This window comes from Drosophila suzukii, chromosome 2R, assembly GCF_043229965.1.
Source record: "Drosophila suzukii chromosome 2R, CBGP_Dsuzu_IsoJpt1.0, whole genome shotgun sequence".
Lineage (NCBI taxonomy): Eukaryota > Metazoa > Arthropoda > Insecta > Diptera > Drosophilidae > Drosophila > Drosophila suzukii.
The window spans coordinates 13,640,637-13,652,742 of NC_092081.1; the positions used below are offsets into that span (position 1 = coordinate 13,640,637).

At 43.7% G+C, this 12,106-nt stretch overlaps 4 protein-coding genes across 4 annotated transcripts; 1 reads left to right on the plus strand and 3 right to left on the minus strand.

Annotated features, from left to right (window-relative positions):
* Positions 1 to 1,311: 1,311 nt before the first annotated feature.
* Alp7 (Alkaline phosphatase 7) lies at positions 1,312 to 3,628 on the minus strand. Its single transcript, XM_017071903.4, has 4 exons — positions 3,479 to 3,628; positions 3,077 to 3,423; positions 2,000 to 3,020; positions 1,312 to 1,542 (listed from the first exon to the last, which is right to left on the minus strand). The coding sequence occupies exons 1-4, from the start codon at positions 3,549 to 3,551 to the stop codon at positions 1,352 to 1,354; spliced, it is 1,632 nt and encodes a 543-aa protein (XP_016927392.3). The 5' UTR covers positions 3,552 to 3,628; the 3' UTR covers positions 1,312 to 1,351.
* An 817-nt stretch (positions 3,629 to 4,445) lies between these two features.
* On the minus strand, positions 4,446 to 6,323 carry LOC108008469 (membrane-bound alkaline phosphatase). Its single transcript, XM_017072324.4, has 3 exons — positions 5,883 to 6,323; positions 5,082 to 5,772; positions 4,446 to 5,017 (listed from the first exon to the last, which is right to left on the minus strand). Exons 1-3 carry the CDS (start codon positions 6,270 to 6,272, stop codon positions 4,515 to 4,517), a joined length of 1,584 nt encoding a protein of 527 aa, XP_016927813.3. The 5' UTR covers positions 6,273 to 6,323; the 3' UTR covers positions 4,446 to 4,514.
* A 1,363-nt stretch (positions 6,324 to 7,686) lies between these two features.
* LOC108008797 (Alkaline phosphatase 8) lies at positions 7,687 to 9,533 on the minus strand. Its single transcript, XM_017072694.4, has 2 exons — positions 9,084 to 9,533; positions 7,687 to 9,021 (listed from the first exon to the last, which is right to left on the minus strand). Exons 1-2 carry the CDS (start codon positions 9,486 to 9,488, stop codon positions 7,828 to 7,830), a joined length of 1,599 nt encoding a protein of 532 aa, XP_016928183.4. The 5' UTR covers positions 9,489 to 9,533; the 3' UTR covers positions 7,687 to 7,827.
* Positions 9,534 to 10,322: 789 nt separating this feature from the next.
* Positions 10,323 to 11,819, plus strand: LOC108008784 (chronophin). The gene is made up of 2 exons (XM_017072682.4): positions 10,323 to 11,165; positions 11,461 to 11,819. Exons 1-2 carry the CDS (start codon positions 10,423 to 10,425, stop codon positions 11,717 to 11,719), a joined length of 1,002 nt encoding a protein of 333 aa, XP_016928171.3. The 5' UTR covers positions 10,323 to 10,422; the 3' UTR covers positions 11,720 to 11,819.
* The last annotated feature ends 287 nt before the right edge of the window (positions 11,820 to 12,106 follow it).

Here is a 12,106-nt window from a genome sequence, read left to right on the forward strand (position 1 = left end):
GCCACTGTTAAAAGCTACACTTATATTAAGAAGAATGGAAAACATTCAACAAAATATTATTATATTATAATAATTTTAAATATATATTTTTAGACGAGTTATAAATTTAATTCAGTTTCAGTAATTCTTTTAATGTTCTCTAGATATATATTTTTTTTTTTCAACATATAAGTATGTACATATGGTTAATGTATGTTTTAAATAATCTGGGGCACGTTTTAATTTCTTTACTAAAATTTATAAAATAAGAAAAAACGGTTTAGTCGATGGCCTCGACTATCAGATAAGCGTTACTCAGCTAAAGGGAGTGAGAGAAAGAGATGGCAATATGCATGCAGAAAGTCGGCTGTTTCCGGGATTTCACACCACTCCAATCACGCCATCTAGCGTCCATCCCTTTATTTGCTTGTAACTTTTAAATGTATGGTCCGCCTTAAATACATTTTGGTATGTTAATGGGATTGTTAATAAGAAACATAAAATCCCATTAAGGCTTTTAAAAAATCTTTATAAATGTAATATATTCATTAAATAACCTTATAATATAAATGTATTTATTTAATGGTCTTTTATAAATGCTTTTTTCTTATATTTGGGACTTCAATATTTAAAACAATGGGTATTTTGAGAAGGCATTCATAAAGTATCCCCTCATTGTTATTTTTTGTTAGCCTGTTTTAAAACATTTTGGATTAAAATTGTATTTCAGTTTGCTACAATGTGCTCCCAAATTTTCTTTGCATGCCGACTAATTGAGTTATTGAAGTCGATGGGACAAGGACAGCGCCTTGGAAAAGAGCGATCCTTAATTGCATAAGCAACGAGCGAACATTAAGCTTAATTGTCCGGAGCTGCGCCTTCGAATCGGCTCACTTCATGTCAAGCGCATTTAAATAAATTCTGTTGAGTGAGCGGGCCATAAACAAGCAAACAATTACAAGTCAAAGTCGGGCGAGTGAAGGAGCTGCTCCACATGCGTGTGGGAGTCAATATATCTACATATCGCCAGTCGGGGATCCAACTGCCGGCAATGCCAACGCTTGAACCTGACATTCGGCGAATTCATATTTATTCCCCGCCACATGCGGCAAGTGACAGCCATCCACTGGCAACAAATCGATGCGATCGCTCAGCAAATTGTATCTCTGTATCTGTATCTGTATATCTGCATCTGCGAGTGTCTGCTGCTTGCTGATGCGTTTTAAATTGAAGTCAATTCGGCAGACATATGCAATAAATAACAGGAGTCGGGCCAATTTGATTATTGATTTTGCGAAAGTGCCCCCCAAGAATGAAAGTCAAATGAGGGAGTGCTTTTGGAAATACTCTACATTATATGTTCATTAAAATTCTAGTTTTCTTCCTTGTCGCAGAGAGTGGGTCCCTTGCCAATGCAGGAGGAGTAGGCCATCAGGTGGGGAATGGTGCTCTGCTGCATCATTCCGCTGAAGAGATGACTTTGGGGTCCAGTGGCAAAGATCCCCACATCCTCGCCTGCGTGGACTCCAATTAAGCCATGGATATAGCTGGGGTGGATGAAGTCTATAAGGAAAGTAGAGAGTATAGAATTATTATATAGAATTGTTAAGATAAATATATGTATATGGCGAATAAGTTCTATCGAAAGAACCCAAATGGTTAAAACTTCGACATATAATTAAATACATTAAATAAACTTATATCATATTTTTTTTGGAACTTAACCTTTATGTTTTGGTAAATTTTTTTTAAATTTTCTTTCATGACCATACCATACTCGCTGAAATTCTGACTAACTCTCTAGATTTAATTAGAAAACATTCATGTTTTCATTTTGTATATAGTTTAAATTTATATCATTTATAAATTTCTAAAATTATGCTAAGCTAAGAACCCTTTTTCTATAGTCTGTCATTATTTTTCTACAGTCAGCAATTTAAAGCAACTGATTTAAATATTTTAAAATACCATATCGTATGCCACAAATGGTATGACTTTATATATATCTCTTTGCTCCTACCTTCAGCTCCAATTTGATCGGTGAGATCGATGCGCTGGCCATGCTCATCCAGATACTGCTCGGTGCCCACAGCGTAGTTCAGAGTGGCGTACTTGACGCCATTCACATCGGTGTCATCCTGATTGAGTCCCAGGATGGGGGTTCCTCGGCCAGGATAGCCAGAGATGGTCAGCGGATGGGCGTGATCGGAGGTGACCACAATCAGGGTCTCCTCGGGATTTGTTAGTTCCAAAGCCTCCTGGACCGCCTGCTCGAACTGCAGAGTCTCGGCGAGCGAATGGGTTGGCGAGTTGAAGTGGTTGCCGTAGTCGATCAGACCACCCTCTACAAACAGGAAGTAGCCCTCCTCACACTTGCTAACCACTTCGATGGCCTTGCGCGTCATCTCCGCCAATGTGGGCTCCTCCTTGGGATCGGCCAACTTGTTGAAGCTCATCACACCCGACCGGAAGGTTCCGATCAGATTCGTGATCCTCGAGGCATTCACACTCAGCAGCTGGTCGCGATTGTAGGCCAAAACACCACCGGGATGCAGACTCTGCCAGCGGGACAGCAGATTCACTCCGTCGGAGCGCTCGCCCTTCTTGTTGAACGGATCCGTGACGGTGTTGGGCAGGAACTTGCCAATCCCACCGCCCAGCATCACATCAAAGTTCTTGCCAGGAGACTGGGTGATCAGCTGGGTGGCGATGTCCGTGCAGGTGGCCGGATCGTTCTGGCCCTCTCCATAGGTTATAATATCAGTGTCGCTCTCAAAGAATCGGTTAGTGGTCTTGGCATAGGCTCCCGAAGGACTGGCGTGGGTCAACGTGGTGGTAGTCACAATTCCGGTGGCCTTTCCGGCAGCCTGAGCCCAGGCGGCGATGGAGTCCACCTGGTTGGCCGGATCCTCGCTGCCACTGCAGTTGTTGAAGGTCACGGCAGCAGTAATGCCCAAAGCCACGATATTGGTCTTCACACCGCACAAGTAAGCAGTGGCCGTGCAGGCGGAATCGGGAACCTGGGCATTGGAGCAGTAGGTCTAGGGAGGAATCAGATATATTATTCATGATCTTAGACAATTTTAGAACCACTCACTCTGCTCAGGCCGGTGTAGGGGAACTTCTCGAAGCTCAGGGCATCCTCCTCACCCGTATTCCCCTTCAGCTGACCCTTGTGAATGCGGGCGGCTGCTACCGTGGACAGGGACATGCCGTCGCCCAGGAACAGGATCACATTCTTAGCCTTCCTCTTGTCCATCTGCGGCAGCTCCAGTCGCTTGGCGATCTCCTCGTGGGCCAGGTCATACCAGAACTGGGCGTTCTTCTCCGCCTCGGGTCCCGTCTTTCCCTTGGCCATGGCATTCGGATCGATCAGGTTGGCATCACGGGCTTTCACCGCACTACTTACTCCCACCAGCTGGTTTTGAGAATGAATCTCTTGCACTGAAAATGTGACTCCATAAGGATTCTGTTAGATTCAGGGTGCTGGAGCACTCACTGTCTACGGAAGCTGCCAAGGAGGTGGCCACCAGGGCGCCTAGCACCAGGAAAATGCCTACGTAGCTCTTCATGTTCTGGCAGATGAGTTACGTTTGGGGCCAGCGATTGGACTAATGCCAGGATTTCAGCTGCGGCTATTTTATAATTGCCTTTCTAGACTGATGTTATCTAATTTGTCATATCTCCGTGGCATAAGCCCCATAGCTCAAAAGTCTTCCAAAAATCTAAGTTTATGGTTTGATATTTACATAGTCTTTTGGTCATTAGAGTTTATGACCACTTTTACGGGTCACTCAGTCAACAAACCTGGCTACCAGCACACAATTCTAGACCAATGAATGGCGTACACACTGGCTTTTAAAAGTGGGCACGGCACCAAGACTTTTAATAATAGGAACTGACCCCTCCCCGCACTGAAGTTGAAGTACTGTGGGTGGCAGGTCCTAAGTACTACATGAGTTTAAAACCACAACTGTGCCCGTAAACGTTATAAAGATTGCCTAAAATCCGGCGATAATTCTTGAAAAGAAGAAGAATCGTACTAAATATATACAGTTGAACTTCCGTAACCCGAACTTTCCCAGCTTATAGACACTTATAAGTTGAACTAGTTTTATTGACAATATAAAGTATTAATGCTCATAAAATATATTTTATAACATGAAGTCTTCATAACTCGAGTTTTGTGTTAGAATATGGTGGTTCATGCAATGGAATTTCAACTGAACTGAAAAGCATACGTGACTATCTTGAGTATATTCATCTAGAAATAAATAATACAAATAAGTTACAAATTACAAATCCCCTCCATTCGGGTTAAAAAGTAAATGTTATAAGTATTTTATTCCAAATTTTTAATGTCAACTCAACACTTCTTGTATAACCCCTCCACAACCAAATTCTGGATCCGCCCCTGACTATACTATACTATTCTATTTGCAACAGGAAAAATTTTTTTCACAATATTATAAAGAGCATCTCACTTTTTTTCCTTAATTTGGTTTCTTAAATTCTAAAGTTCAGTTCCTCCATAGTTAGTTACCGCACACCTTCTTTCCGCTGCCAACGCATGAGGCGTAGGCCATTAGGTGGGGAATGGTATGCTGCTGCATCACTCCAGTAAACAAATGGCTTTGTGGACCGGACGCCCAAATACCCACGTCCTCACCGGAGTGAACTCCTATCTCTGTGGGGATATAGCTGGGCGTGATGGCATTGTCAGGGCCGAGGATATCCTCCAAGGGAATGCGCTGGCCACTCTCATCCAGATACTGATTGGGTCCAGCCGCATAATTAAGCACCGAGTACTTCACACCATTAATATCTGCGTCGTGATGATTAACGCCCAGAATAGGTGTACCCCTGCCAGGATAACCGGCGATGGAGACAGCGTGTCCATGATCGGCGGTCACCACAATCAGCGTGTCCTCGATGTCAGTGATGTCTCTGGCCAACTGAATGGCCTTCTCAAACTCCAGAAGCTCATCCAGAGCGTAACCAGCTTGTGTATAGTGGTTGGCGATATCGATAAGACCACCTAAACAATATTTAAATTCTTAGTAAATCTATATGCAAGACCTGCGTGTTTGGGGAGAACCCACCTTCAATGAACACAAAGTATCCATTATCGTTTTGGCTCAGCTTCTTGATGGCCACCTCGGTGAGTTCGGAGAGAGTGGGCTGGTAGGTGGCATCCGCATCCATGTGGAGGTCCATCAAACCCGACTGGAAGACACCAATAATGCTGGACGCAGATGAGACATCTAGGTTGAGCAGCTGCTTGCGATTGGTGACCATGACGCCTTTATCGTGTAGCCCTTGCCAACGGGACAAAAGATTCACCCCATCGGATCGCTCTCCAGCCTTTCCGTGACTGTCCTTAATGGTCTTGGGCAAAAACTTGCCCATTCCGCCGCCGAACATGACCTCGAAGTTCTTTCCAGGCGTCTGGGTCACCAGTTGGGTGGCCATGTCAATGCAGGTGCTGGCATCCACACCATAGCTGGTCACATCCGTGTCGCACTCCCACATGCGGTTGGCCGACTTGGCATAGGCTCCCGAGGGACTGGCGTGGGTCAGCGTGGTGGTGGTCACAATGCCAGTGGATTTTCCGGCATTCTGGGACCACTCCGCAATGGAGGTCAAACGGTTCGCTGGATCCTGGCTGGCGGTGCAGTTATTAAAGTTTACTGCCGCACTTACTCCGAGGTTAATGATGTTGGTTTTGACGCCGCACAGATAAGCGGTGGCAGTGCAGGCGGAGTCGGGCACCTGAGCGTTGGAGCAGTACGTCTGTGACGATAAGAGTTAAATAATTACACACGTTGAAAACCTTATAGTATTGAAATACTAGATCAATATATATTCTATTTCAAAGATATATATCCCGGACTGGAACTCACTCTGCTTAATCCGGAATAGGGGAAGCTCTCAAAGCTCAGCAACGACTCCTCGCCGGTCTTGTTCTGGCGCTGTCCTTTTAGGATCCGAGCAGCTGTGACCGAGGAGATTGGCATACCATCCCCGAGGAACATTATGACGTTCTTGGCCTTCTTGGTACTAAGCTGTGGTAGCTGCAGCCTCTTGGCGATCTCCTCGTCGGCGATATTGTACCAGAATTGGGGATCCATCTCCTCTGGCGGAGTGTACTTGCCCTTGGCCACATCCGTGGAGAACCTCAGTCTGCTGGCCCTCTGACCAGTCAGTTCAAGCACATTGTGCACTTCCTTGACTCTACTGAGTGTTATTCCGGAGAAGGCAAGTAGCACTAGGATGGGGAGCAGTAACTGCATCTCGGAGAAATGCAACTTTCGAGTGCAGCGAAATTTCACAAACTACACCGAACCGATCTGGTTTCGAAGGCTTATATGGACTGCGAAGAATCGTGGGCCCCAGATTATTGTACTTAATGTAGTTTTATACGCGATTTATGGACCCTTGGACTTATCTCTGCTGGTATGGCGAATTTCCAGGAAGATCAACTGAAACTTACATTTCTATCCCACTATCAAACCTTTACTCGTTGTAAAGCTCATACGAAATAAACGGTTTGTAAATATTTGACCTTTGTTCTGACATTTGTTTTGCTCATGATCCTTAAAGTGCTGAAATCACCTGTGCAAATAATTATTTGAGCTATCTGGTAAGAGAAACAGTCACGTTTGCGGCAATAAAGAAATTAAGCAACCCCATGATAGTAATCTACAGAGAACGTGTAACAGGGCAATCACTAACATTTTTGCATATTTTTAAATGGAGAAAGTTGTTATTGCTTAATCCGACTTTTTTAGGGAATAAGTCGTCGTATGTAACTTTGCCAGCACAACTTAATTGTCCTGATAGGGAATTCAACTCCTAAAACGTAGAGCACGTTTTCTTGTAAACCGTTAGTTCTCTAGTATGTATTACATTTTATTTATTTTTTATTATAAGTTATGATGGAGTATGTATCTCTATATGAATCTCTATATTTTGTGAACATTTATTATTAAGCTAATACCAGCGTTCTGCACGCGCCTATTTATAAACTCGTTTTGAGCAGGTTTTATCTGGACTTTCCTATCTCCATGGCATAAGCCTTATACCCTAAACGTCTCCGAAAAACTCAGTTTATGATTTAATATTTGCAAAGTTTTTAGATAATAAAGTTTATGATTATAGGGTCTCATTCAGGTAATAGACATGGCTACCAGCTCAAATGGACGCACGGTAACGAAAAACTTTAGACTTTTTAAAGGTGATCACGACATAAGGATTTTAACAATGAACAGGTTTTAGACCCCCTATGTGCATTTTTGGGGGTGGTTGGGGATAAGTGCTTTATGAGTTCATGGCCAAAGTGATAACTAGAAGACGCAGGGATTGACAAACAGATACCCATTAACATATTTTCTAATATAGAAGATAATTTTTAATTAAAAGAATGAAATGGAGCTTTCCTACATACATACTGAACGCAGATCATATCATATCAAATAATTCATTTTTTAATAAATATAAAGAAGTGTATTTATTTTTGTATCGATCATGAAGTGTGTGTGGACACCTTAAAAATCAGCAAAGCAGAAATCGTTTTTTTCAGTTTTTATTTAAGTAAGGTACTGTATTACATTCTGTTTTTTGTTTAGTTTTTAAATTGTTATACCCTTACTTTAACATATCATAATAACTTCTGTCATGTTACATTAAATCATACACATATTCGTCTTATTGCTTATTAAATGTTTATTATGGAATTTAATTAGACTCTTGGACAATACTTTGAGTGAACGATGTACTTAAGCTCAAACTTCAACTACATTTTTCTGCGCCTTAGTATCTTCTTCATTAGTGCCAGAGTTTCCACAGTTAGTTGTCGCACAACTTCTGTCCGCTTCCAATGCAGGCGGCGTAGGCCATCAGGTGGGGAATGGTGCTCTGCTGCATCACGCCGGTGAAAAGGTGGCTCTGGGGACCGGAGGCGAAGATGCCCACATCCTCGCCGGAGTGCACGCCTTGATCCTTGGGGATGTAACTGGGCGTGATGGCGTCATCGGCACCTAGGATGTCGTCCAAGGGAATGCGCTGGCCACTCTCATCCAGATACTGATTGGGTCCAGCCGCGTAGTTAAGCACCGAGTACTTCACACCATTGACATCGGTGTCGTGCTGGTTGATGCCCAGGATGGGGGTTCCTCTGCCAGGATAACCGGCAATACTGACGGCGTGACCGTGATCGGCGGTCACCACAATCAGGGTGTCCTCGATGTCGGTAAGGTCCCTGGCCAACTGAACGGCCTTCTCGAACTCCAGGGCCTCGTCCAAAGCGTAACCAGCTTTGGTATAGTGGTTGCCATAATCAATGAGACCACCTTCGATAAAAGCAAAGTATCCGTTCTTGTTCTGGCTGAGCTTCTTGATGGTCACTTCGGTGAGTTCGGAGAGGGTGGGCTGGTAGGTGGCATCCGCATCCTCGTGGAAGTTCATTAACGCCGATTGGAAGAGACCAATGACGCTGGACACGGCAGAGACGTTTAATTTGAGCAGCTGAGCGCGATTGGTGACTAGGACGCCTCCGTCGTGAAGTCCTTGCCAGCGGGACAGCAGATTCACGCCATCGGATCGCTCTCCAGCTTTACCGTGACTATCAACGATGCTCTTGGGAAGGAACTTGCCCATTCCGCCGCCAAACATAACCTCAAAGTTCTTTCCAGGCGTCTGGGTCACCAGTTGGGTGGCCATGTCGATGCAGGTGCTGGCATCTGCACCATAGTTGGTCACATCCGTATCACACTCCCACATCCGGTTGGCCGTCTTGGCATAGGCTCCCGAGGGACTGGCGTGGGTCAGCGTGGTGGTGGTCACAATGCCAGTGGATTTTCCAGCGTTTTGAGCCCACTCGGCGATGGAGGTCAGACGGTTGGCCGGATCCTGGCTAGCAGTACAGTTATTGTATTCCACGGCTGCACTTACTCCAATGTTGACGATGTTGGTTTTCGCACCGCACAAGTAAGCGGTGGCCGTGCAGGCGGAGTCAGGCACTTGGGCGTTGGAGCAGTAGGTCTTCAGAGATAATATTTCATTAATTTAAATTATAATAATCAGAGGTCTTCGCAAGAACTTACCCTGCTCAACCCAGTATAGGGGAATCGCTCGAAGCTCAGCGAGGACTCCTCACCGGTGTTTCCCAGGCGTTGTCCTTTCAGGATGCGAGCAGCTGCGACGGTGGCAAGGGGCATACCATCACCCAGGAACATAATGATGTTCTTGGCCTTCTGGGTACTGGGCTGTGGTAGTTGCAGCCTTTTGGTAAGCTCCTCGTCGGCAATATTGTACCAGAATTGGGGATCCATCTCCTCCGGCGGGGTGTACTTGTCGTTGGCCACATCCGTGGAGAACCTCAGCTTACTGACATGCTGACCCGTCAACTCGAGCACATTGTGCACCTCCTGAACTCCACTGAGTGCTGTTCCGGCCAAGGACAGAAGCACCAGGATCGGGAGCAGAAACTGCCTCTGGCTGGAGCCCATCTTTAATTGCTTTGCTGCTGGTGGAATCTCACTAACTACACCGAATTAAGATGATAACACGGGCTTATATAGTCTGACAAGATGCGTGTGCGGTGGATTTTCGGCTTCCACACAAAGAATTCCTAAATTTTGGTTTATTTCCCCTTTATGGACCTCTAGACATATCTCGCTTGAAATGTCGTATCATTCATAACATCAGCTTTATCTAGCGTGGTGCTCGGTGAGTTGGGAACCGGAATGGGAAAGAGTATAAACTATTCCACTAACTTACCACCACGGCAGTTTTTAGAAATTATAACAAATATTATGTCTTTTGGTTCTTAGCGAACAGGTATTTGACCTTCGTTCTGTCAAAAAAATCTCAAAAACCGTTGCCCATTTGTCTAGCTCATGATCCCAAAATGTTGAAGTCACCTGTGCAAAGCATTACTGCTGCTATCTGAATCAGTTCAGTCACGTTTGGGTTCGTGAAATTTTTTTAATCTAAGGCGAACGTGTAGCTAACTTATCACCAGCTTTTTTGCAATTTCACCAATTGTAGGTAGATGAGGTGTGGTCTCGTGTTGACGAATTTAGTTAAAGGGAAGTTGCTTTTGTTTAATAGGACCGGTGCGAAGAATAAATCATGAGAAAGGCAACATTCACTTACTCAAATTTCCAATAGCTTGATCCACATGCTTTCTTTTTCTTTTAGGTCGAATTTTTCCAGGAACAATAGTATTTAAAAAAGGCCCCCTATTAAAATTACCAAGATATTTGTTTAGTCAAAGGAAATCGAATGTTTTTCTTTGGGAAATGAAGGTTTACTATATAGAAGTTCGACAGTTGCTATGCCGCTATATTAAGGTCACCATCCTTGAAAAAAATGCCATAAGCAAAGGAACCCTAAATTTCAAAATTTAACAATTAATCCAAATTAACCTAAAGTTGCATAATGTTCAAGCGCAGTCTAAGCCATCTGGATAAGCTGCCCAAATCGAAGGTGGCCGAGTGGCTGGGCGGGATCGACACCGTTATCTGCAGCACGGATGGAGTTTTGTGGCAGGAAAACAACTCCATCAAGGGATCCGTGGAGGCCTTCAACACCATCAAGGCCAAGGGAAAACGCAGTCTGATAGTTACCAACGCCTGCTGCCTAACTAACTCGGAATTGTTCCAAAAGGCCAAGTGCCTGGGCTTCAATGTTAAAGAGCAGGAAGTTCTCAATTCTGCAGGTGCCGTTTCGAGTTACCTTACCGACCGGAAGTTCAAGAAGAAGTTGCTCGTTCTGTGCGGCGATGGCATCCGCAAGGATCTGCAAAAGGACGGCTTCTGTGCCATGGCCAATGATCAACGACCGGATGACAGGAATAGATTGGAATGGGTCAAGAACCTGGTTCTCGATCCGGACGTGGGTGCTGTTCTGGTGGCGAGGGCCGACGGCATGGAGACGAATCAAATGCTTGTGGCCTGCAACTACCTCCAAAATCCCAAGGTCTTGTTCCTGACCACCAGCATGGATGGTTTCCAGACACTTGGCAATACGAGGGTTCCCGACGCGGGCACCGTAGCAGCTGCCATCGAGATGATCGTGCAACGGAAGCCGACCGTCCTGGGAAAACCGAATCCCCGAATTTTGGGCAAGCTGCTTGAATCTGGCGAAATTAAACCGGAAAAGACACTTATGATAGGAAACTCGTAAGTCGGTCCAACACTGTTGCGATTATTTTTAGAAAATTACGATAGAAATCAGTAAAACAGAGTATCCATGGGTTAGATCAGATTTAGTAACCCTTCTAATTATAAGCCGGGAAAATACTTTTAATCAAAGAACAAAATATTTTTGTTTACCAAAAGGTATTTTATCTCTAAGGAATTAAAAAATGTTTTTATTTTGTCGTGAATAACTCCTTTATGGTTTTTAAAATATTGTTATAATCATTGTTTTATTGCTATTTTTTGGCTATATATGTTTTGCATATTTTTATTCTAGGCTGAAGTCGGACATCGCATTTGCCAGTATCTGTGGCTTCCAATCTTTATTAGTGGGATGCGATAATGGAGCTTATGATGAAGCTGAAAAAATTAAAAAAGAGAGAGATGAAAAGATGATGAAATTTGTACCAGATACTTTTTTGGCTAGTTTTGCTCCATTTATGGAGTTCCTGTGCACCGAAGTGAAGGCGGGAAACGAAAAGGACAAAAAAGACCAAGAAACCAAGAGTGGTTCAGTCAAACAACAGATGAAGTGATGCAAATAAATTTTAAAATTTAAATTAAGTCGACCAAAGTTGAACAGGTGCTAAAAGGAAAGCGAAGACATTGCAACACCCAATCCATAGGGCTGGCTTAAATTTATTGTAATCCTATTGTATTAAGAATTTTTATAAGTAACTTACATAAATATGTTTTTAAAGAAAAAAAAATTGGCAGAGCTTTTTATTATTCATTCATTCATCATTTTCAGTTAACAACTCGATATTTCAAATGTTGGACATGACGTCTACAATGTAATCACTTGGCAACAACAAATGATTTAAAGCAACAAATTATCAAGATTGAAAAATGGAGAATAGCCATGTTTGAAAGAAAACTGCTGTCGAAAATACCGAGTCCTAACTTATATTTAAACAAATTAT

Bases quoted from the DNA above. Each gene is read 5' to 3' on its own strand.
- LOC108008797 (XM_017072694.4), bottom strand. From the start codon at position 9,488: ATGGGCTCCAGCCAGAGGCAGTTTCTGCTCCCGATCCTGGTGCTTCTG. The intron at 9,022-9,083 runs GTAAGTTCTTGC...TTATCTCTGAAG, and splicing joins CCTATACTGGGTTGAGCAGG to ACCTACTGCTCCAACGCCCA.
- LOC108008469 (XM_017072324.4), bottom strand. From the start codon at position 6,272: ATGCAGTTACTGCTCCCCATCCTAGTGCTACTTGCCTTCTCCGGAATA. The intron at 5,773-5,882 runs GTGAGTTCCAGT...TTATCGTCACAG, and splicing joins CCTATTCCGGATTAAGCAGA to ACGTACTGCTCCAACGCTCA. The intron at 5,018-5,081 runs GTGGGTTCTCCC...AATATTGTTTAG, and splicing joins ATACTTTGTGTTCATTGAAG to GTGGTCTTATCGATATCGCC.
- Alp7 (XM_017071903.4), bottom strand. From the start codon at position 3,551: ATGAAGAGCTACGTAGGCATTTTCCTGGTGCTAGGCGCCCTGGTGGCC. The intron at 3,021-3,076 runs GTGAGTGGTTCT...ATTCCTCCCTAG, and splicing joins CCTACACCGGCCTGAGCAGA to ACCTACTGCTCCAATGCCCA. The intron at 1,543-1,999 runs GTAGGAGCAAAG...CTTTCCTTATAG, and splicing joins CGATCAAATTGGAGCTGAAG to ACTTCATCCACCCCAGCTAT.
- LOC108008784 (XM_017072682.4), top strand. From the start codon at position 10,423: ATGTTCAAGCGCAGTCTAAGCCATCTGGATAAGCTGCCCAAATCGAAG. The intron at 11,166-11,460 runs GTAAGTCGGTCC...TTTTTATTCTAG, and splicing joins ACACTTATGATAGGAAACTC to GCTGAAGTCGGACATCGCAT.